This window comes from Notechis scutatus, chromosome 3 (assembly GCF_049901735.1).
Source record: "Notechis scutatus isolate UNSWTSFEM ecotype Mainland chromosome 3, rNotScu1.2, whole genome shotgun sequence".
Taxonomy (NCBI): Eukaryota; Metazoa; Chordata; class Lepidosauria; order Squamata; family Elapidae; genus Notechis; species Notechis scutatus.
In genome coordinates, this window is record NC_142011.1 from 97534060 (window position 1) to 97557808 (window position 23749).

The window sequence follows — 23749 nt, forward strand, 5'->3', positions numbered from 1 at the left end:
TACCTTTGGGGAGCTTCCAGTTGTAGCTTCATAGAGAGGTGAGTGCGCATGGGGCGCTCTAGGTGGAGGTGCACATGGGGGGGGGGGAAATTAAGTCACCCCCGAAAAGACATCCTAGCCATTTTTTCAGGGCTCAAAAAAAATAAGACCCGACCTTATTTCATGAGAAACACGGTAGTATAAGAGATGCTTCAACAATCCCCAACCCCATGTCACCACATCACACCCTGCTGGCTACCCACAAGCCTTGAAAATAAGACAAAGACAGTTAAAGAAGGAATTGGTTTAAAAAATTCTCACTTTTACCCCTGATATCACTTTTAGGTAGTTATTTGAAAGGGGATATTTACTCTATATTATAGGGTTTCTTTTCTTTTTTCTTTCTCAATTATCATTACTTGGGTAGGAAATATATTATTTTATTAAATTTATATGCTGCCCAATTCGTTATCGAGAACAACTCTAGGAAGTAATACAGCAACAGAGGTGTGAATGTAATATCATTATCTGATTTGTCTTTTAATATATGCTATATTAATTTGCTTCATTTTTTATTCTTTTAAACTTCCTGTTTGGTTTTTACAAGACATAAATTAAATATTTTCATGATTTCAAAAACTGAACACTGGATGGGACTAAAGATTATATGTAGAGACCATAAGATGGTGCAAAACATTATGACAATAAAAATACTGAAGACTTCTGAAGAATGGAATCAGAAAGTAGTGCAATATTAATAACATCTGCTATTATGAGAGACTATATTCAAAAGATGTTATTGAAGAATTGTCAGATGTAGAAGAAACAGTATCTGACAAGATAGAAATGATATTGAAAGTAGCTTTTACAACTGACAGGCCAGGAGAATGATTTAGAAAAAGGATGTTTCACTAGATCTCAACAAGAAAGTGGCTGAGATTTTAAAAGTTAAAAGGGAAATACAAATGACAAACTGAGAGAATAACCTGGATAGTTTTTCTTACTGGATTTACGAAAGAATCTTGCTAATACCTTGAAAAACTCTGCAATATGACAAAGAAGAAATGAAATCAAATCTTGCAATATTTGATTGAATTAAGGATTAAGACTGTTAGAAATATATGGAAGAAATACGAAGTTCATCTATCTTCAAACTAAAATTAACATATTGCAACAGGTAACATAAATAAAAACTAATTTTAATGACATGCTAAAATACATATCAACCTTTAAATTCAGCCATAAGCAGGTAGTTCTTTTCTTCAATTAAGGCTGCAAATTTAGTTAGAATATTCAATTCAAGTGAGTTTAACATGATTTTCTTTCATGGAAACAGGACTGGGACATTGTAATTAGATTTAATATGCTCAAGTCCAAACTGCAAATGAACAAAGAATGAAAATATCAAAATTATGAATTATTTTCTATATTTTATAGATATTGAAACGTTTTATTTCTTTTAGTGTGTGTGTGTATGTGGGGGGGGGGGGGGGAGGGGGGGGAGGGAGGGGGAGAGAGAGAGAGAGAGAGACAGAGAGAGAGAGAGAGAGACAGAGAGAGAGAATGAGAACCAATCAATCAATTCCATTTTTGGTTTTGATTGAACTTTAATGGTAGTTAATATATTTCTTTTCTCTTTTTTTGAAAATTTTATTGATTTTTGAAAACAAACATAAACAAACAAAACATAAAACATCTTTTTTGAAAGCAGCATAGTCCCGGGTTACATCTCTTCGTACAAACAAATTCAAGTTCATGCTCATTTTTATATTCCATTCCATAATCTTACTATTCTACATTTTCAATATAGCTTCTCCCCTCTTAACTTTCTTAATTTTGTTTTATTTATTTCATCTCAATTCAAATCATTGTACTTATATTATTTGTCTGTCCTGTTTCAACTGTCTACTATCTTTTCTCATTAAACAAAATTTCTCCTGTAATCACTGATTGGAGTATGATGCCTTTATATCTTTCCCCTAAAATTATAACACTTAATATAATACATAACTTCCATTCGGATTCTGCTTGGTACTTTCTAAAACTACACACTGTATTTTAAAAAAAGAAAAAATTATAAATGTATAATATAATTAGAACAACAATCCATACCAATTCAATTCTATCATTAATATAAATATTCATTTAAATCTTAACATTTTACACATTACTTTTCAGATAAATATACTTCTATGGGAACACTTATAAACTTTCCATAGTTAATTCCCCCCCACTTCACTTATATTTTATAAAACATTGAGTAATTAAAATGTTCCCGTTCCTTCCTAATTCAATTCTCTCATTTGTTTTGTTTCATATATTTTGTTCACAAAAGTTTCACTAAATTACACTTACTATTTTATCCCTTTTTTTAATCATATGTTGTTTCCAATTTTCTAACATTATTTCTATTACAAATATAACAATACCATCTTATGTACCATCATAGAATCCCTTTTACAGTTAGATTTTCACCAATTATCTCTGAATAAGTCCTGTTTCTTTACATCTTGCTTCAAACCTTTGTAACTTCTCTTCCTTTCCTTCTTCCCTTTCTTCTTCTCTCTCCCCTTTTTACCCCCCTGTCTCTCCACCTCCATTTCCCTCTTCTGTATTCCCCTTTTCTGTTGCTTTCCAACATTATATCCACTTTTCAAATTATTTTTCCCTTTTTTGGTTGTTTTTTTAAGTCTTAAATTCTCCATTCTCTTTCCCCCCTTTCCCCTTTCTTCCTCAGATAGAGTTACTTGTTCATTAAAGATGGCTTCTTCTTTGTCCCAATCTTCTTGTTGCGCAGTCTTTTCTTGTTGTTTCTCGTAGCTACAAATTGCCATTTCTAAGAATTGAAAAACGGAGCCAAAGGAGGCCTTCCCTTCTTGTATCTCTTCTTTATATTTTTTAAATTCCATTTTCAGTTTATCCAGAGATAGTGCCATTGTAAAAAAATTTAAACAACCACCCAATTGTTTTTAGTCATTCAAATATAATATCCAAAGGTCCCAAAGTCACCAAGCAATCCAAATACACACAAGCTGCTTCTTTTTATACTTTCTTCTTTTTTCACTTTCTCTTCTGGGGTTACTATTTGGTTACAAAGTTCCAGTTAAAATGTATCTTTTAGAAGTCTTATTGAGATTTTACATTAAATTCTTTTGAAATCCAGGCAGTCTCCTCCTTCCAGATCCTGCCCTTATTTTCCTCTCCCTTCCTACTTATAGACAAAAAGGATTTTTAGTGTCCAGAAATCTTTATTGTCCCTTTGGCATTTAATTATATTTTCAGCTTAATTATTGGTGCCTAAGCGGATTTTTCCGATTTCTTATTCAGCTAATGGTAGTTAATATATTTCTGACAAGTCATCTTGGGCAGGAGTAGTTATTGAGTGGTATATATTTTCAAAGCTGACCCAAATCTTTTATATGTAATTAAAATAAATTTGAAAATTATTTATATCAATAAAGATATACTAAAATGTTCAATACAGTTTCAATTACATTTTTGTATGCTTTTAAACAACTGCATGTGACAGGTCAGAAGATGGAGTTACGGTTATTACTGTACTCCTGTGTTTAAAGTCTTTTAACCAGAATATTTTTTTAAAAAATTCAACTGAAACAGTCCCTAAACATATAATCATAAAAAGGTTTGATACAAAGTGGTTCAATAAAAAGAATGTATTGTAAGGTCATGATTTGTGATAGTTCAATTCCTTAGCATAGAAATTCATATTCAGATATTATTCAATGAATAACTGGGGAAATGGAAAACACCATTAAAGAAAAAGTCAAGCTCTCGAGAAATTTACTTACTGCTGCACGACGGACATAAACAGGATGTGAAAGATGTACATTATTCAACAGGAACAAAATTGAATCCAATGTATAATACTCCCTTGGCTGGCCTTCTTTTCCTGTCCTGCACAGAGTAAAATAAAAATTTGTTTATAAAACTGCTATAAAAGGAACATATACCATCTATGTTTATGACCATAAAAAGCAAGAAATATGAACTAATAAATGACTATCACTACCAGTCCATATTTTGTTTTTTTAGTGCAAAAATGAAGAATAATCCTTATGATTTCACTCAAAGGATAATTATATTTTCTTGCAATTTCTCTTTTTTCAACAAACACAAGAAATCTTCCAACTTTCATTCAATGAGACAATGTCCTTAGAAATTCCTCTTCTTTATTGGATAAAATGGCTAATTACAGTTCAAATATCTGGTGGTTTGCAACCCTTCAATTTGGGAGCCAAAGCTGGATTTCTTGAAGCAATGTATGCTTGTGTCCACTTTAAATATCAATAAAATCTAAATCAGACCTCAATTATTATTATTAAATGAATTTGCCTACTGCCTTGCAGTCTAGGCTTGAGCTCAAGATTACTATTTTTGTGGCAAGCTGCATGCCTTTGTTGTTACTATATTGCAGAATACTTACATTATCATATTCCTAGCAACCTGCTGCATTAAAATATTATTCCCAATTGGATTTGAAAAATGTCCCTGAAAAAATAGCTTCAAAAATTATCACTTATACAGCTAAGTAATAAAACAGATTAAACACAATTAATATAATGAGAGCAGGTATCTATAAATATTGACTAGATCTGTGCCTTGATGAGACAATTCTCCACAAAGTTGTTTAGGAACTCAAAAACCTATTGTTCAAATGAATTTGATTGGCAATCTACATATTAGATATGGATTACAAATAAAAATCTATTTTCTTCTCTGGACATAATGAATTACATACTATTTGACACGTGACAATTGATGCCAGCACACAAAACTCCTAATCAAAGTGACATTATTGGCACTTTTTAAAAGCAAAAGTATATACTATAATACTCTTATAAATCTTGACATACAAGTAACATTCTGCACTCTGGACTGTCTGTCACAGCCTGTCAGACACTGGATACCTTTTTCCATAAACCACGTTACTCACAATCAGTGAAATACGATAATAAGGTTTAATGCAGGGTTTCCAATCACGATCAATAGTAACAGTAACAAGGATGTGTTCAAAGTCAGCGTTGAGAGCAACTGCCTCCCAATGCTGTTCTTATACCCTCTCCCCAATTAACACATAACAGCACCGCCCGTTAATTACACCCATGCACCTCCACACCGTGCCTAAATGATTCAATCTCTCCCCTTTCCATCCCAGACTCGTATCCGCTTTCTCCAATAAAGGTTAACAAAGCATAAGCGCTCCCTGGAACCGCCCTGCAGCGACTGATGCAATCGCTAATCACCGCTCCTCCCAACAGCTGACTACAGTCTTGAATTGCCGATAATCGACATGGGAAGCAAACCGCATTGTCTCTAAACCGCTGCCAAGATGCCAGCTCACATCCACATGGCAGGACGGAGCGGAATACGTCACACCGTCAGCTGGAATGGAGCGCTGTTGCTAACAACCATTGAATCGTTGTCAGCCACTGAAGCGCCATCACTAACAGCCATTAAATCGTTGTCAGGACATTCCGGTAAAACCGGAACAGACCCGACACTATCTATTGTTTTAATGATAGATTTATTTATTAACTTTAGCTACACTTTCCAATTGAATCTTTCATTATTTGTTTGTGTAGACTTCTTTCATTTTTTACTTGGAACTTCCTATGGAAAAACACATACATTTTACAAACAATAAATAAACTAATGTTTCAGCTATCCTTTTAAAATAGAACTAGGTCACTGAGATAACAGATAACAATATTCAAAGTCTTACTGATTGGCCACTACCTGGTTCATTCTCATGAAACAAACCCAGGAAACCAAACAAAACCCTGGTTCTCATCCAGCTTCATCTATAAAGTTTCCTGAATTCTCTGGGCTTTAATCTATCTCATGGGTTTTTTATGTGGGGTAACACTGAAGATGGAAATGTTATGATATTGCAAATGAAAGGAATGATGAGATGTAAAAAAAAATCTACTAGAAATAAGAACTAAAATACAAAGGTTAAAAACACTATTCCACTCCAAAATAATTTTTAAAACAATAATAGACCATCTTAGAAAGATTCCCCACAAAATGCTGAAGTATTTTATAAATACCTTATGCTGGATATGATTACAAAAATATTTATAAATTGAGCAACAGAAGGATATTGTTGATTTGTCAATATATCAGTATCTGTTTGAAATAGTGTTTCTATTTAGGTCACAATTGCTTATTTTCAGAATTACAGTAACAGCTGACATTAAAAACAAAGGGGAAAGTTTTATTTTGACATTTTCGTAGGAATTAACTAGTGAAATATTTCTAATATAGCATCTGAATACTTCTCTTGCAACTGATGTGGATATTTGAAGAAATATCATAGTAGATGAGAAAGAAGAGAGAAGGGTTGTAGGAAAACAACATTTCTAAGATTACATTTTTTTAAAAAAAGCTAATTCAGTATGCATATATGCCAACTCAATTCTAATGATTTATTTGCATATCTTCATAATATATGGCAACATATATTATTTTAAAATATGATTTTAGCTCATGATATTAATAAAGATCAATACATAATAGGTTTATTTTCCCAGAGAGAAGTGTTTTTACCACTGTATAGTGTACAATGATGAAATAGACCAATACAAACAATTTTTGCTGTTTATTTTTTCTGCATTACTGGCTCTTCTACACTTTCTCCCCAGAGAGATAATGATAACCAGAATTTTAGAAGTATAAATACAGTTCAGACAGGGATAAAAATGGGAAACATTACAAGGAAAATTTACAGGTAATGGAATTTTTTTTATAGTTATCTACTAGAAAATGTTGACCTGCATAATAACATACGCACTGAGTGAATCTAAGCTGCATAAAATACTCTTCTAAAAGTTAAAAATACTGAAAATGTCACATTTTAAATTCATTGAGTAACATGAACTATAGTAGTGAATGTTATATGGTTGCAGTAAGGTTAATTTACTTTTTTTTGTTCTTTACACCCTAGTCAATTTTATAAGTGCAAAGTAAACAAATTTGCCATGATTCAACAAATCATTGGCAACTGACTGACATTAATGACAGCTGAAGAATCCTACGGTTACATGATTGCCATTTGGAACCTTCACTGCCAGCTTCCATCAAGCAAACTCAATGAGGAAGGCAGAAGAAATGTCCAAATGGAAATTATATGACATCATAATTTAGAACTGTACAGGCAGGGGTGGGATTCTACCTGTTCTGTCCACTTCTGTAGAACTGATTGCTCTGAAAAGCAGCAAATAGAGAGCATACATAGAACCGCTTCTATGTCTGCTGCTGTTTTGGCCCACCCGCCCACATGGGCTCTTACCTGACCTTTATTTCCTGCGTTTTCAACCGCAGCTGCTTTGTGCGACACAGCTGCAGTTGAAAAAGCAGGAAAAAAGTGCTTTTTCAACCACTGTGCACACGCGCAGTGCTACTCAGATGTCCAGGCAGCTAGATGACGATATACACGCGTGCAGCAAAATGTAAAATCACCGAACCGGTAGTTACACCGGTCGGATCCCACCCGTGTACAGGATTTGCCTAACAATGGCAATTAGAACTTTTGCAACTCCTGTCAAAATCAGTGAAAATATGTGATGTTACACTTTATAGCCAAGTCACTTAGTAATGTAATTGCCAGTCCCAATCACCATTGTTGACTGAGAAGTATCTATAGAGCAGACAACCTGTGTTCCAGGTACATTAAACAATGCCATCGTGCTGGATCTAGGAGTTGTGCATTCTCTCTGATCCTTTCTGCCCCATGGAAAAGTGTTTGTCTGGAAATCCAGATGGCCTCAATCCTGTTCACCTTTTGCAAGGCTTTGAAGGATGTTTTTCCAGGCATTTGGCCCAGGCAGTTAGGTAAGCTCTGCTATTGACATGGTATTTTTGATTGGAAGGTTGCTAAAAAAAAGAAAAAAACTTGGGTAACATGGGCTGTGTCCAGATGCTAGAATTGCTGTTTTAATCCTTGTATCCACTCAGAATCACTACTGTGTGGTTGGCACCCCTATAAATTATTTAAATAAAGAATTAAAGAGCAAAGTCTTCTCTAGGGTCCTAAGCAAACAGGGACCTACTGGATTGTGGTGCAGAGAAAACACTGAATACATTTAAAGCAATCATCAGGAGAAAGTAATATAAGGCTTTTTCAAAGTTAAGACAAGGCAAAAAAAAGTATCTCAATTCATTGTGGATACAGTTTAACCTGTTTTCCATCAGCTTCAAAACTCATACCATTTCAAGGTTTTTTTGTGTTGTTTTTTTTTTTGGGGGGGTATACTTACAGGATTGAAAAACATAACATTTTTGCCTTGAGTGTGCTGAGTTTGGATTTCTGAGTGTTATTTTAAGTTTACAAATGGATTTTGCCCATGCTTGGGTGATGGTGTGGCTCAATAAATTATAGATCTTTGAAAGAGTTGGTACTACCAAATAAGCTTTTAAGCTGCACTAAGATCCTTAATTATTATTGTGAAATTTTATTCAGTAAGCAAATTTAAAAAAATAAAGATGATATATTTCTAAGTTCATTTTTGAAATGTTCATAAAATGTGAAAATCCTATTAAATTAAGAGCATTTTTAAAACTCCATTTAGATCATTTCTTTAAAATTATCTTTTACCCCCACTGGTGGATGAACTAATTAAATTCAAGGGAAATTTGGAGCATTAGATTGTGTGTCCAGTCTGAATTTCATAATGAACATGGAACACTTGGTTAAAGGAAACAGCACAAAAGAATCTTTATTCCTTATTGCCATGTGTTTATTCATTTACTGTGTATTTTTCAGAATAAGACATATATTACACAAGATGGAATTAAAAGATATATTACACTGGACAATTTTTAAAATCAAATTTTATTTTACTAAATCAGTTCTTCACTCATAGCCATTTCTTTGTTTACTTGTTTTCCCTTTGTTTTCATTAGGGTATGTCTAAGCCAAGGAAGGAAAAACACTGCAAAAGAAATCAGGTGATATTGCCCAAAATGCCAATTTATATAAGCTATTTATAGTGTGGGTTTTTCACATGAAGCACCAATTCATAATTTATTAAATTGAATTGATTGAAACAACTTGTTAAGACCAAACCATTATTTATGAACAGCAATATTAAAGCTAAGCCATTTTTTTAGAGGAGGGGGAGGAGGAAGGGAGGGGGGAGAGGGAAAGAGAGTATAACTTGTGATATAGGCTTATAAATACTGGTTATAAAATCAAATACTCATGTTAATGATTTATTATTAGTATAAGATGCCTCAGAGAATAAAATCTGCAGCATCAATAGGAAAAGTGGTTGAAGTCATTCTATTTCGAGATTTAGTAACATACATAAAAAATAAATCTAAGAATACTTCAGCCTTCAGCCAAATTTTATCTGGCAAACCCATTTCTACATGAAATCCATACTAGCTCTAATCTAAACTCTTCACTAGCACAGAAACAAACTTAACAAACTTTTTCTTTATAGCTTTAGCATACATTAATGACTGCTTACCTATTTTACAGGATGGGAAAAACATGGTTTAACTATAAATTTATAATTTATAAAAGATTTATTTGTCCTCAGAATTATTAGCAAGATTGTCTATAAACATCAGAATGTACATTCAAGTAAAACAGAGCAACTTCTGCTTAAAAGTTACTTTCTGGGCTACATCATTAACTCCTACTGTATCCAACACTGGATCACTTCAAGATTAACTTCAAGAAAAAGCTTGTAGTTTTATTTTTGTATGTTTTTCAATTTTTACATTTGATTGTTTTAAAAAATGCAGACAGAATTTTCAAAATACAGTAATATGATTACATTTGCAATATAAGTACAGTTTCAAAATTTGAATGCATACTTGGTTGTGTCAACATTTTACTGGCTCAACTTAATTTCTTCTAAATTTACCATGACTTAAATTCTATTCACTACAAATTCAGCTAAATAATAAAGCACAAGCAAATGAATTTCTCCTCAAAGCATTAAAATAGCTGCATATTTAGAAAGGTTTACAGCTTCAAAGACTGTCCCTGGTTGTCTGAGTGTATATGTCCATATGTAGTTTACTCTTCACTGGCAGTCCTAGCAGAAATGTCCATACATGCATACACACAGACAAACGGAACAATGTTTGAAGCTGCCATATTAGTAAAGTCCATGGTCTCTCATGAGCTATGCTTATTTTAATAAAAATATTTTTACTGGATGTTCTCAAGTTTGGCATTAACTAACATAGAAAAAAAAATCAATGTTTTACGTTTCCTACCAAGTTATTTGACAGAGAAATAAAAAAAAAATATTTAAAGTGAGTCTTGGAATGCAAACTTAAGAAAAATAGTACATAAAGGAAAAAAAAATTCTGAGAAAGAGTACTGAGTATCTAAGAATCTTTTAATCTTATATTTTAATTAATCTAAATAACCTACAATTTTCAGAGCATACAGCCAAAAACAAATGTTCATTTCTTTCACAGTAAGCTCTGAGTTATTTTGTAAGTTCATCAACTGAAAAAGCTGCACATATGACAAAGATATAATCAATGATTGTAATAAAAATAAAATGAACACAAATCCAATTATAATAAATCTATTACGTATTAGGAAAGCTCGCCAATTAATACATCTACAGTATTCTCTCCCATTATCTTAAGAACACAAGGGATTTAAAATGCATTGAAACATGCTATAGATACCAAATAGTAAAATACCAGAGTGAATCCTGAGTATATTTTAATTCAAAAATCTTGCTCAGTCATGAATGCATTAGGCTGCCTAGGTTCAAACTTCGTATCTCAGACTAACTGTTGCAAGGTTTTTATAAATGTTTCATTTTTTTAAAGAAAAGACAAGTAACAAATTTGTTCATATTTAGAATTGAACACATTTATATAAGGAACAGCAGCCATATTTTGGTTAACTTCACAAGAGACCAGAGATACAGGAAGTATTATTGTAACTGTATTACAAATGTAAAGGACTATGAGTGAACAGAAACTTCCTAGTGAGTTAACAGCAAAGTCAAGACTTGAATGTAAATCTCCTAAATGCAACATCTGTTAGACGAGATAATGAGACTTTACATCTAGTTATCTAGAACAAAAATGACAGCGAAAAGGCAAATTTGAACAAAAGAACTGTAAAAACATAGTTTTTCTAGAACTATCTAGAAAAATGTGGGTATCAAGTGCAGGTATTAAAGGAAAATAAACCAATTACAAGTACGTTGATGTAATTTTTCATATATATGTACAAATATATATTCAAGGAGATCCAAGGAACATAAAGCTCATAGACACCACAAAAAAGTTATTTTAACACAAAAAAGGGTGATTACTCACTGACTATATTTCTACAGAGAAGATATTCACTATATAAAAACATACTATTTGTTTTTAAAGTAAAAGAACTAAAATCAAGTTCAGTTTTTGTCACAGTTTCCTCAACTACTTTTATAGTTTTGCTATACAATTTTATAATATTGCTTCTAACTCATAAGTAGTTATGTTAGAGAAACTAAACATCATGCTTATTCGCAGAATTCATGATCTTAAAAAACAGAAAGTGTAGTTATCAAGCCCAAGAACACAGATCAAGCAATGCTGTGAAAAATATAACCGGTCACAAAGATAAGTTCATAAAAGGAAGGTATTTGAGAATACAGAACAAAATACAGTGTCAGTATGAGATACACACATTATAGCCCAGGAGTTCCCTGCAGTTATGTAAATCACAAACATATATACTAATATGGAGATGCCTGGTTCATCCTATGTAAACTGAAGTCTTTGTAAAGTTTTAAGGCTTTGCCATGAATTCTTGAAAAATTCCTGTCTGAAGGTTTTTGATTCTTTCTGGATACCTTTGTATAACTCCTTTGGATTTAAAGAGTTCGATCTGTGTTTTTCAACTTTGGGATTCATAATTTTACTTATATTCTACTTTCAACATTAAATCCCAAAAGAAATTGAAGGTCTAATAGAGGCAAGATATTAAATCGCCAGAGCTTACTGAAAGCAAACAAATCATGAAATAGATGTATGTGAAAGTTTGCAAAGTACTCAAATATACAACTGCTGTCCTTTTAAGCAAAAACTATGTAAATGATCACCTTTTAGAACTACTAGATTTTTCTTGAAAAAGATGGAAATTTCCAGAAATCATAACCCTGTTGAGATAAATCAATGAAAAATGTTTTTAAATGTTCTAAAAAGAAAAAAAAGTCTAATACCTTGCTCTTATATTCTATTGCTTGACTATCAGCAAGAGACAGATAAGCCTTAACTGAATCTAACAAACGAATTGTCAAATTGTCACTAATGTTCAAATTATGAAAACAAAGAATAATGTCAAGTTTACTGGTAAATTACTTTTCTGTAATAGCCAGAAGAAAAGCTGTATTAAACCAAAGTGATGTTTCCTTCTACAGACAGTACAACATGCAGTTCCTAAAGGCCAGATGGCTCAATCCTAAAAAGATGAATATAACATTCAGGTCACCTCAATTGTTTCTTATCCAGATCTGAAAAGTGGTATCCACAACAACAACAAAAGGTGGTTTGCATTCCACCATGTAGTCTGCTCTTTCAAAGGTTCCATAAAAGCAATGGGGGCTTAAAAAGAAGAAACAGACATGTTTTTTCCTGGATCCTCTTCTATATTTTCAAGATGATGGGGTGGTGGAAAAGGGATAACTATTACTATCACAATACACACACAGAGAGAGAAAGAAACCTACCTATTTTTCTTATCTTCATTTTTAAGTGCTTTGGTTTTATTTTATTGCAAACAGTTGCTGGGGTGCATCCACAGTTTCGTTGTACTTGTACAATGACAATAAAATTCTTCTAATTCTAAGAACTAAATTTACCCACTGTGGCAAGGGACGTGTCCTTTCAAGCTTTTAACTCTTGCATCTTTACATTCTGCTAGGCACACAAAACTCCCAGATTATCAAGAATATGCAAACTTCTGCCCCAAGTTGACTAGATTTTACTTCCAAGTTGAGCCCAAGTTAGTGGGGGTGCTAACTTTATCTGCTCTCGTGTCTTTCCATGGACCCTACCCGTGTCTTTCCATCCTAACGCTCTGAACAACTTAACAACGCCAAGCAAATCACATTGTCTTCTAATCAGGCTTTACAAAGTGTCCCCCCCCCCCCCGCCCAACCTGTCTTCCAAGCACTATGCACGAAGGTTGCTGCAACTCCACATCCCGTTTCGGGGGACTACTACTTCCTAGTTAACCTGGAGGGAAACAGGTGCGGCCACGACTGGCTTTAGAAAGAGACCACCATAAAGGCACCATAAAGGCACCATAAAGGCTATTGGCCCCAAACCCCACTTCCGATGTCCTGAGCCCGAGGTGGCACAGCATTAATCACGCCTCGGCAAACTAACCCACTCGGCGTCCCCGGACGGCTTGGGAGCAGCTCTCTGTTCCCTCAAGGGGGAGGAAGCATCGGCTGAGCCAGGATAAAGCTTCTCGGTCGGATCCTGCAGGAGGACATCGCTGCACCCCAGCGTCCCCTTCCCATTCGGAGCCTATCCCCCCCGCCCCCCCCACACACACACCGGGCGAAGCTTCTGGCGGACTTACCCCCAGATGACATAGTTGGTCTTGACGTTCTTGGGCCAGGAGAACTCGCCAAAGATTACTTCGTCGCCTTTCACCACGATCTCCTTTTTCTGCGTGTTGTACTGGCGCAGCACGCTCAGGACGTCCGCCATCGCCTCAGCCTACTTCGCTCGCTGGCCTCGAGACCCCGGAGACCCGCCTGCTCCAAGTGACTTCCCTCGCGCCGCCTCCTGGTGCTGCACCTTCCCCTCCTCTCCGCTCTCTCGCCCCGACAGCCGCTTCGCCCCCTGACTGTCAGGCAACGCAAACCGACCGTCCGACTAACCGAACGAACGACGGACCAACCACCCCAGCCGCCGCCGCCGCCGCCACCACCACCGCCGATACCACATGCGCAGAAGGAAGAATAGTCGGAAGGACCCTACCGGTCCGCCTACCTCTGCGCCTGCGCTCAGAAGGGGTGGGGGAACGCCAAAACCACTCCTTGACCCCGCCCACGACTGGTTAGAAAACACCAAGAAACGGGAGAGCTGTCTCTTTCATCACTGTGTCCCGCCTCCCCTTCTGCTCCCTTCAACCGCTCACCGTCAGACTCAGTGTGACTGACGTGAGGAAAAGCCTGTCGCAACGCTCGAAGGGGAAGTCGTGTTTCAAAGGAAGGAAAAAACGAACAGGCAATGGAGTAGTTAGCCCTTGGGTTGTTGAGGGCCCTTGGAAGAGAAGAAAACCTGTCTTCCGGAGGCGGAGCCTCGGGCGGAGGCTGTTCTTATTTGGCTGATGGCTTTGCGGGTGCTGCAGAGGCTTTGGGTGCTGAGGTTGGTTAATTGCGGGATGTGCGCGAAACGAAAAGCGGCTTGGCTTGATTCCAGGGGCTTGGCTTGCTGAGATGCTGTAAATTCTCCTTGGTTCTATTTTGCCAGTGAAGGCACTTTGTAAAAGATTTAGCTGTATCTATTTTTGTAACATTCACCTTGGGTTACCCGAAGAAGGTTTGTTTTTAGTCAGCTGGCATTTTATGGGTGTTTATTCGTGAATAAATAAAACCTGGGCTGTATGCAGGTGAGTATATTCGGCCAGGATTTAGTTTTGAACCTCTGGGGCATTTCCTGTCATGGACAGAAAACAAAAAGTCTTAGGCATCCAGTGCAGTTGCTCAACCACTGATATGCAGCTGTTTGGCCAGGCAACCCCCGTTCCCAAGAACTGCTTAACAATGATGGTTTGGGGGATGATCCTATTTTGAAATCCTTCCTACAAAGGTGGTTTTGAGGGGGAAAATTTACGTTAACTTACAGAATATCCTGGCTGAGGAGATGTAGTCAGATGCTTAGTTTCCTGGGCTTCACACTTTTATGTTTGAATTCTAAGATGCTCTGGAAGTGTGGCTTTCAGACTGGCTTTGGTGATTTTATAATCTATAGTGCTTTATTTTACTTGAATTTATGGTTTAACCATTGTTACTAGGTTGTTGTTGTTTTTTTGGAGTCTGGTATGTCTCTTCTTTTTATCATAAAGTGCTTATTTGATATTCGACTTTTAGAGTTAGAACTGCCTACATGTTAAAGGGGCTATGTCACTATTATGTACTGTACTGTAATCCAGTTTAACTGGTATTTCTTTAATTCTGTAGAATCCTTTGTTTTCAAGCTAGTCCTTGAATTCTTTGTTTTCCAGCTACAATATTATATAGCTAGTCCTCAACTTAAAATCATTCACTTAGTGACTGTTTGAAGTGCCAATGGCATCAAAAGTGACTTATGATCCTTTCTCACACTTATAACCATTGCATGGTCATGTGATCAAAATTTGGATGCTTGGCAACAGGAATGTATTTATGATGATTGCAGTGTCCCAAGATTATGTGATCACTTTCTGTGACCTCCTGACAAACAAAGCCAGATTTACTTAACAACTGTGTTACTAATTTAACAACTGAAGTGATTCACTTAACAACTGTGGCGAGGAAAGTTGTAAAATGGGGCAAAACCCACTTAACAACGGTCTTGCTTAGCAACAGAAATTTAGGTCTCATTTATGATCATAAGTCAAGGACTACCTATATGAAGAATGATAATTTTAGAAGCAATGAAGTTTACTTTTTCCTTTAGTTTATTGATTAAATTCTGTTTTAATTTTCATGGAGGTGGAAAACAGAACAAAAGATTGGCCGTATATGTAGACATCTGCATATACACTAAATCTGGAAATGTAATGCACAGTTCAGATATTTTTGTATTTGGTGCTAATATTGTGAAGCTGAACAGTTCTGGAAAATAGTTTACATCAGTCTAAAACAAATTTTAAAAGCTCAATTTCTTTATAACTTGCAATATTCTTAATGAATTTTACTAAACCATAACTTCCCACTTAGTATACTGAATTTTATTTGTACTTGTTAACTGCTACAAAGATATTTCTTACTAGACAGGATATTTGATTACCTTTGTGGAAGAAAGACTATGTTATATTTTAAAAGTAAATGCAATAGAGCAGAGGTGTCAAACTCACATCATGGCGGCGTCACAATGTATCAGGACTTGTTTCCCCTTTGTTAAACCGGGTTTGGACATGGCCAGCTCGTGACACCGGGAATTTGACAGCCTTGCAATAAAGGATAATTCAACTGGGAAACAGTTTCTGGATTACAGAGTTTATGTGAATTTGTATCACATCCAAAAATTGTGTTTCTTTTTTACATGGCCATTATTTAAGCCTTGTAGGAATTTTAAAATCAGAATAGAATGTTAATTTTATAGATGAAATATATTGTAATTTATTATAATTTATGATCTCTATTTTAACCATTTCTGGTATTTATGCTCCTTTGTAGAGCTTTATGGTGATATGTAGATTTTTAAGATTATATTATATAGTCAGCCATTTATATATAATCAACCATTTATACCTATTGTAATTCCAGTAATGAAATTAAAAACATTTTCAGTGATACTTGTAAATCTATATCCATATGCCTCACACTATCACTTTTTATCTCTCTTCTTTTTTAAAAAACATTTTTTCTTTAAAATATTTAGTAAATGTATATTTTTAATAGGCTACAATATAGTAATTCTTAATTTGGTATTACTCCTGTTAATCTAAAACTTTAATCAAAATTAGCTGTTGTATGTATCTAAAAAGATTAGGCCACTTGGTTATTTTTATGAAATTTACAATGTAACTAGTTGTAAGGCTGCTCTTTAAATACAGGATTGTATTATAAGCAGTCTGTAATATTCATTGCAATGTCTTTTCTCTCTCTTTAGAATGGGGAACAATGCATCTGCTACTACAGCGATATCTAATACTGCTATAACAAACCAAATAAAAGTGAGTAAATGTGGTTGGTCTATATCAGGGGTGTCAAACTCATGTCAGTGTGGTGTCACGTGACATATCGGGACTTTTTTCCCCTTTCCTAAACTGGGAATGGCCAACATGAGATACATCCGGCCTATGGGCCAGGAATTTAACAGCCCTGGTCTAAATGCTGCTTCTTGTAGGACAGGGACTTTATTTTTTCTATAGTATAAAATGTAATTCTGAGTCATGTTTTGGAAGTCAAACACCTATTGTTATAGCTAAGAAGTTCCCCCAAAATTGTTCCAGCTATTGGTTTTTCAGTTTTTCACTCTTTCCTGTTTCAAAATGACAGGAAATTGTACTGTCAGTTTTTTTTCCATTATAATTAACTCCCCCCACCCCAGGGCAGCATAAAAGATTTGAGAGACACATATGGTCCTAAAACAGCCATCCATTCTACACCAATATCTTTTAACAGTACTGGAAGTGTGTCCTAGTAAAGTAATTCAGTCTAAATTGTTTGTTTTAATTTTTTATCAATAAGCCTTTTGACTCAAACTTCTGGCAAGTAGCAGAAATGCAATAGATTCTAACACTTTTAATTGGGAGACTTAGCAGTCCTGTTCAAATTAAATAATGAACCTGTTAATGAAAAGTGGAAAGCCTTGTTAGCAATACAATAGTACTTTGTCCATGCCCTCCCTTTTAAATGAAAACATGCTAGCTGATTCATTTGTTAGTTTTGGCTCAACTGGAACATTTTAATTATTTGAGGGCGTTTTGTGTATGCATTTTAACACGCAAGTATGTAGAATGTATTTCCTTGAGAAGTTGCTTTTTCTCCATTATACAAACATATTTAGAGCCAGACATGTTTGTTGAATAAGGTACAATTATCTGGATTCACATAAAATCCCAAACACTGATGTTAATTTCGATTTCGATTGATTTTGAATCTAGCCATAAATTCTTCCAGTTTCCCTTATGCATACTTCTCATGTCAATTTTTATTTCAACCCATAGGATACTATATCAGATAATTGTGTTGTGATCTTCTCAAAAAGCACGTGTTCCTACTGTAAAATGGCAAAGAAACTATTTCAAGAAATGAATGTGAATTATAAAGCCATAGAACTTGATCGATATGAAAACGGAAATCATTTTCAGGATATCCTTCATCAAATGACAGGCAGCCGGACAGTGAGTACTATTTTTTTTAATCTTTCTTACACATGTCAGAAAATGATTATTCCATTTCTGGATAATATTTTTAATATTATTAGTACATACTTTATTACATAAATTGGGCAAATACTAGATGATTTCAGATTTCAGAACAACTACCACCCTTAGTTTGGATGAGAGGACAAAGCCTGCATAGAGCATCCTGTGGGTTTCTAAGTTTTCTAATTCTGGACTACTCCATTTGTAAGAGAAATCAGCAAGTACAACTGCAGTAGTTCAGAGTTAGCCCACAATTTTAGTGAATTTTACCTTACCATGTCATTCAAAATGGAGTGATGCGGTGGCCTAGAGACGGAGCTCTTGTCTCACAATCAGGAGGCTGAGTTTGATCTTAGGTAGAGGCAGATATTTATCTCTCTGGGCACAATGAGAATATATCTGCTGAACAAAACTCTGCTTTGGCAACAGGAAGGGCATCTGGCTATTAAACACTGCTAGCTCCATTCAGTTGCCCAGACTCCACCCTGGCAAGGGATTATGGGATCATTAAAAGATGATTATGTCATTCAAAGTGATTCATAATATAATAGTTACTACTCAAATATAGATTTCTTTTAAAAAATTAATATGCAATCCATACATTTATGCAACCTATTTCTTGCAATAGCTGTTGCCTTGAACAAATTGGTGGAATGTGACAATAAGAGAATATGGCTTTATGTTCTACTTCTAGCATTGAAGATACTGTATATGACTGGGCACTTTGTGAAATATATTTACTGAAGAGAGATTTTGTCTAATAGAGTAAAATTTGTTTTGGCCCTGTTTTTACCATATATTATTTTTATATATATATATATATATATATATATATATATATATATATATATATATATATATATATATATATAGTGTTTGGCTTGGTTCGGGTATTTTCCCACGTCATTGTAGTTCTTTTAAAGTTCTTTGTAATTCTTTAAAAGTTCTTTAAAGTTCATTGTAGTTCTTTAAAGTTCATTGTAGTTCTTTAAAAGAACTACAATGACGTGGGAAAATACTCGAACCAAGCCGAACACCATACATGTAAGTACCGCAAAACTTAAGAAAATTATATATATATATATATATATATATATGTGGATCTTTGGTTATTCGGGTTCTCTCCCGCGTAAGATTCAAAGTATCTAGGCAACGCCGGCGAGGTCCCACTCGCCATCTTCAGGCTGGTGCTTTCGGCTTAGTGCCAGTGCAAGCAGTGTGTGACCGGAGCTGCCATCTCTCTATATATACAAGTGGTGGGGGTGGTGTGCTGGGCTGGTTGGCTGTGCTGCAGCCTCTTGATTGGTTGATGGAGTTGATGTTGGTATAATGGGCTGTGTAATGGCCTTTTGTTGTAGAGATATCCTGGATCTTGTGCTGTCATCTCCTGGGTCGTTAGCCTCTTGTGTTTTAACGGCTTGGGTAATGGGTTGTGTGATGGGCTTGTGAGTTCTTTTGTTGTGGTATCCTGGGTCTTGCGTTGTAATCTCCTGGGTCGTTTGTGTTTTGATCTCTTTTCGATTAGCCTCCTGTGTAGTAACAGCTTGGGTAATGGGTTGTGTGATGACCTTGTGAGATTTATTGCTGTGGTATCCTTGGTCTTGTGCTGTGATATCCTGGGTCATTTGCTGTGTAGTGACTTCTTGAGTTCTTGAGGTGTAATTTCTTGAGTTTTCTGATGTGATGTCCTGAGCGGGTGGCTGTGATGTAGCATTTTGGGTTTTTAATATGGCTTTGAGTTTGGGGTCTGGGTCTGTGTTCGTTTGGCTTCGAGTTCGTGGTCGTGCCACATCTTCATGGTGGGGGTCAGTTCGCTTCATGTATGGTTCAGAGGAGTTTGAAGTGGGTAGTGATGCAGCTGCAGTGCGGCTTCTGGTCTGTGGTCGTGTCTCATCTTCTGTGTGGGTGTGAGTCTGATTTTTACGTGGAAGTGTGGTGGTGGCATCTTGTGTGGCCCTCATGGGTGTGGGTCTGGTGTCATTTATCATGTTGGGTACTCGTCTGTTCATGAGGGCGGGTTTCCAAATGGCTGGTAAGCGGGAGGTGTCATCTCTTTTAATCACACAACCCATTACCCAAGCTGTTACTACACAGGAGGCTAATCGAAAAGAGATCAAAACACAAACGACCCAGGAGATTACAACGCAAGACCCAGGATACCACAACAAAAGAACTCACAAGCCCATCACACAACCCATTACCCAAACCGTTAAAACACAAGAGGCTAACGACCCAGGAGATGACAGCACAAGATCCAGGATATCTCTACAACAAAAGGCCATTACACAGCCCATTATACCAACATCAACTCCATCAACCAATCAAGAGGCTGCAGCACAGCCAACCAGCCCAGCACACCACCCCCACCACTTGTATATATAGAGAGATGGCAGCTCCGGTCACACACTGCTTGCACTGGCACTAAGCCAGCACCAGCCTGAAGATGGCGAGTGGGACCTCGCCAAACGTTGCCTAGATACTTTGAATCTTACGCGGGAGAGAACCCGAATAACCAAAGATCCACATACAAATACCCGCGAGAACCTCAGAAAACATATATATATATATATATATATATATATATATATATATATATATATATATATATATATATATATATATATATATATATATCCTTGTTCAGCTTATTTGTTTTGATTATAGCTCTCAATCTGAACTTGACAATTTGAATTCTCTTTGTGAATTTAACCTTTCAATTTTAGACCATTGTTGAATATTATCTTTAAATAAAAATTAAAAGTGCTAACTTGAAAAAAAAGTTATCTCTATTTAGTATTTCGCTTGAATTCCAAAGGGAATCTGAATAAAGAATCCAAAGAATGCTCACTGCTAGAGTTAGATTGGATTGTGTAAGATGATGCCCTTGGATGTTAAAGAAAAGCCACTAACTTCTTGCAAGTCTCAAGGTTTTTTACAGAGTCTTATTCCTTCAATTTTTGAAAGAATATCTCCCTGGATTCCTTAATAATATAAGTAGAAGCAGTATTATTCTACTTAATAATATAAGTAGAAACACAGGTACTATAGTGTATTACACCCATGCTTGAACAATATGCTTATAAAATTCATTTCTTTATATTCAACAGGTTCCCAGAATATTTATCAATGGAAACTTTGTCGGAGGTGCTACAGATACGCAGCAACTTCACAGGGAGGGTAAACTCCTTCCATTAGTTCATCAATGCCAGATCCAAAGAGAGAGAAACTCAGTACATTCATCTGGTTTTCCTTGATTTTTTAAATAAAATGTGACAATCTTTAATTTATAAACCCAGATTTCACTTTAGCAACCTATCTGTACAAAAATGCTTCAGTAACTTTGAATTGTCCCAAAATATATTGGCCATTAAATACATAGGTTGAAACAGTACAGGGGTTCCTGGTAGAAAACTAAGAAGCTAGGCACACAAGTGCTACAATAAACCTTATCATATTAAATTAATTCTGGAAACTAAGTTTAAGAGCTATGCCAACTGCACGGAAACATATAGCAATACTTCCCAGGATGATTTTGGCATACCTATGAGCACCTCCACAGTAATCAGCTATATTGTTTGTGTGTGCCCCCTTTCTTTCAAGAAATTGGGCATTGGCAAGTTGGTATAGCAAACAGAAAAAGTGAAGAGAGACTTGGACAATACAAAATCAGCAGATGGAATGCTGGAAATAAGACACTGGGATGCAGATAAAGCAGTCATTGGCAAGGGAGAAGCTGAACTCAGTTATTTCCTTCTCTTCAACATATCTCCTCCTTTTTATTTGCTCCCTCTCATCTTGGAGCTTGAACTTCTGGTTAGCTGCAGCAAATGAATCTTTATGCAGTTAAATACAAAGAAGGCCTCTGCCTCTTTTTAAAGATTTATAGAAAGGGAATGCCAGCACATTGGCAAAAAGTAGCTCTGGAGAAAGCAGAGAATATAGATTGAATAAGCCATTTTGGATGAGATATATACTAGTTTTATATATGCTGAAGTTCTACTTTATTTGTACCTCTACTTCGCTTGAACCTACATGTATACAACTGAAGTTTTCACTGTCAATTTACTAGTCTTTGTGCTTAGCAAGTACAATTCTGTAAAATCGGTGTTCATTCTCAGTAGACACCATCCCTGCACTTTTCCCAGTTTAAATATGTCCAAGCTAATCTATCCTTGCCTGATTAATATTACAGTTTATTTTGACAGTCACCCTTTAACAACAAAAAACATGAAGGACTTTGGAATTAGGTATCTAATTCTAATTAGGTAAAAAGCACCTCATCAGCTATATGTAGCAGATGCTAGTAAATTATTTACAGATGGGTGAATGTTTTCAAAATTGTTCTTGTCCAAAGTGACAAGAATTTTTTGTAAATGTATGTCTAGATTGTTAAATGACACATTATCAAAGCTGCTTGAAAACATGACCTCTTTGTGGCTTGCAATTGGATTGATGTTTATGAAATGGTACTTTATGGGTATATGAAAAAAAGGATTGTGACTTAATGTTTCTCTTTGTGTAATATATTTGCATTAAATAGTACCAAATATTAGAATTTTACATCCATGTGTTATGATTAACTGCATTATAAGCTGCATGCTTATGTTATAAAGAACCAGAGTGGTTTTTTGATTTCTACTTTTCAGTCAAATATTATATCCTAAAACATTTACAAATTTAAAAAACAATGATGGGATATAAGAAATAGTACTGTAATGGCCAAATTAACTGTTTTAATGAAAGAGAATACATCTAACTTTGTTTCTGTCTGGAAACCATGTCTAGATTTTGTGTTGAGATTAAAAAAATATTTTGGGATTTACTGATTAGACAAGGTTTTTTAAAATGGAAATAACTAGTATATATTGAGTATGAAAAGTAAAAAGTTGAGGCTGTAATGTTATGTTCATTCTACTGCACAGAAGAGTCAGAAGTTAATGTTTTTATCTTTTTTTGTCCCTTCATCCTGCATTCCCCTTTCCCACTATTTTCAGTTATATATTTCCTATAAGCCAACTTGAGTCACCATGAGTGAATAGGCGGCAATTTAAAATTTCCAAATAAATAAATGTCAAGCTGTGAATGGAGCAACAAATTATATGTTTCTTAGTGGTAAACCTGATTAACAGTTTTATTAATCTAAAAATATAAAGTTAAAGGGATTATAGCATGTTTTGCCTCCAAATTTCTCTTTCTCACAGATCACAAGTGATCAGATATAGAAAGCTCAGAGACCAACCAACCCATCCACCCACCCACCCACATACATACAGACTAATATACACTGCTCAAAAAAATAAAGGGAACATTTAAACAACACAATGTAACTCCAATTCAATCACACCTGTGAAATCAAACTGTCCACTTAGGTAGCAACACTGATTGACAATCAATTTCACATGCTGTTGTGCAAATGGAATAGACAACAGGTGGAAAGCACAGGCAGTTAGCAAGACATCCCAATAAAGGAGTGGTTCTGCAGGTGGTGACCACAGACCACTTCTCAGTTCCTATGCTTTCTGGCTGATGGTTTGGTCACTTTTAAATGTTGGTGGTGCTTTCACTCTAGTGGTAGCATGAGATGGAGTCTACAACCCACACAAGTGGCTCAGGTAGTGCAGCTCATCCAGGATGGCACATCAATGCGAGCTGTGGCAAGGTTTGCTGTGTCTGTCAGCGTAG

General features: G+C 35.5%; 2 protein-coding genes across 5 annotated transcripts in view; one reads left to right on the forward strand and one right to left on the reverse strand.

Moving 5' to 3' along the window:
- The window catches only part of CDC73 (cell division cycle 73), a 112135-nt gene extending 98219 nt beyond the window's left edge, over positions 1-13916 (reverse strand). Inside the window, exons 1-2 of the mRNA XM_026669297.2 lie at positions 13562-13916; positions 3789-3894 (exon numbers count right to left, since the gene is read on the reverse strand). Of these exons, the coding sequence (XP_026525082.1) occupies positions 3789-3894; positions 13562-13692 (237 nt within the window). The 5' untranslated portion in view covers positions 13693-13916. The remainder of the gene's footprint in view (positions 1-3788; positions 3895-13561) is intronic.
- A 354-nt stretch (positions 13917-14270) lies between these two features.
- Positions 14271-22889, forward strand: GLRX2 (glutaredoxin 2). Of its 4 annotated transcripts, none has more exons than XM_026669302.2 (4): positions 14271-14529; positions 16807-16870; positions 17867-18043; positions 21175-22889. In XM_026669302.2, exons 2-4 carry the CDS (start codon positions 16808-16810, stop codon positions 21319-21321), a joined length of 387 nt encoding a protein of 128 aa, XP_026525087.2. In that variant the 5' UTR covers positions 14271-14529; position 16807; the 3' UTR covers positions 21322-22889. The 4 variants fall into 4 exon arrangements, with proteins under 4 accessions (XP_026525087.2, XP_026525086.2, XP_026525085.2 ...); XM_026669301.2 differs by having other exon boundaries at positions 14271-14431; XM_026669300.2 differs by having other exon boundaries at positions 14271-14355.
- Positions 22890-23749: the final 860 nt, after the last annotated feature.

Bases quoted from the DNA above. Each gene is read 5' to 3' on its own strand.
- GLRX2 (XM_026669300.2), top strand. From the start codon at position 14,318: ATGGCTTTGCGGGTGCTGCAGAGGCTTTGGGTGCTGAG. The intron at 14,356-16,806 runs GTTGGTTAATTG...CTCTCTCTTTAG, and splicing joins CAGAGGCTTTGGGTGCTGAG to AATGGGGAACAATGCATCTG. The intron at 18,044-21,174 runs GTGAGTACTATT...TATATTCAACAG, and splicing joins AAATGACAGGCAGCCGGACA to GTTCCCAGAATATTTATCAA.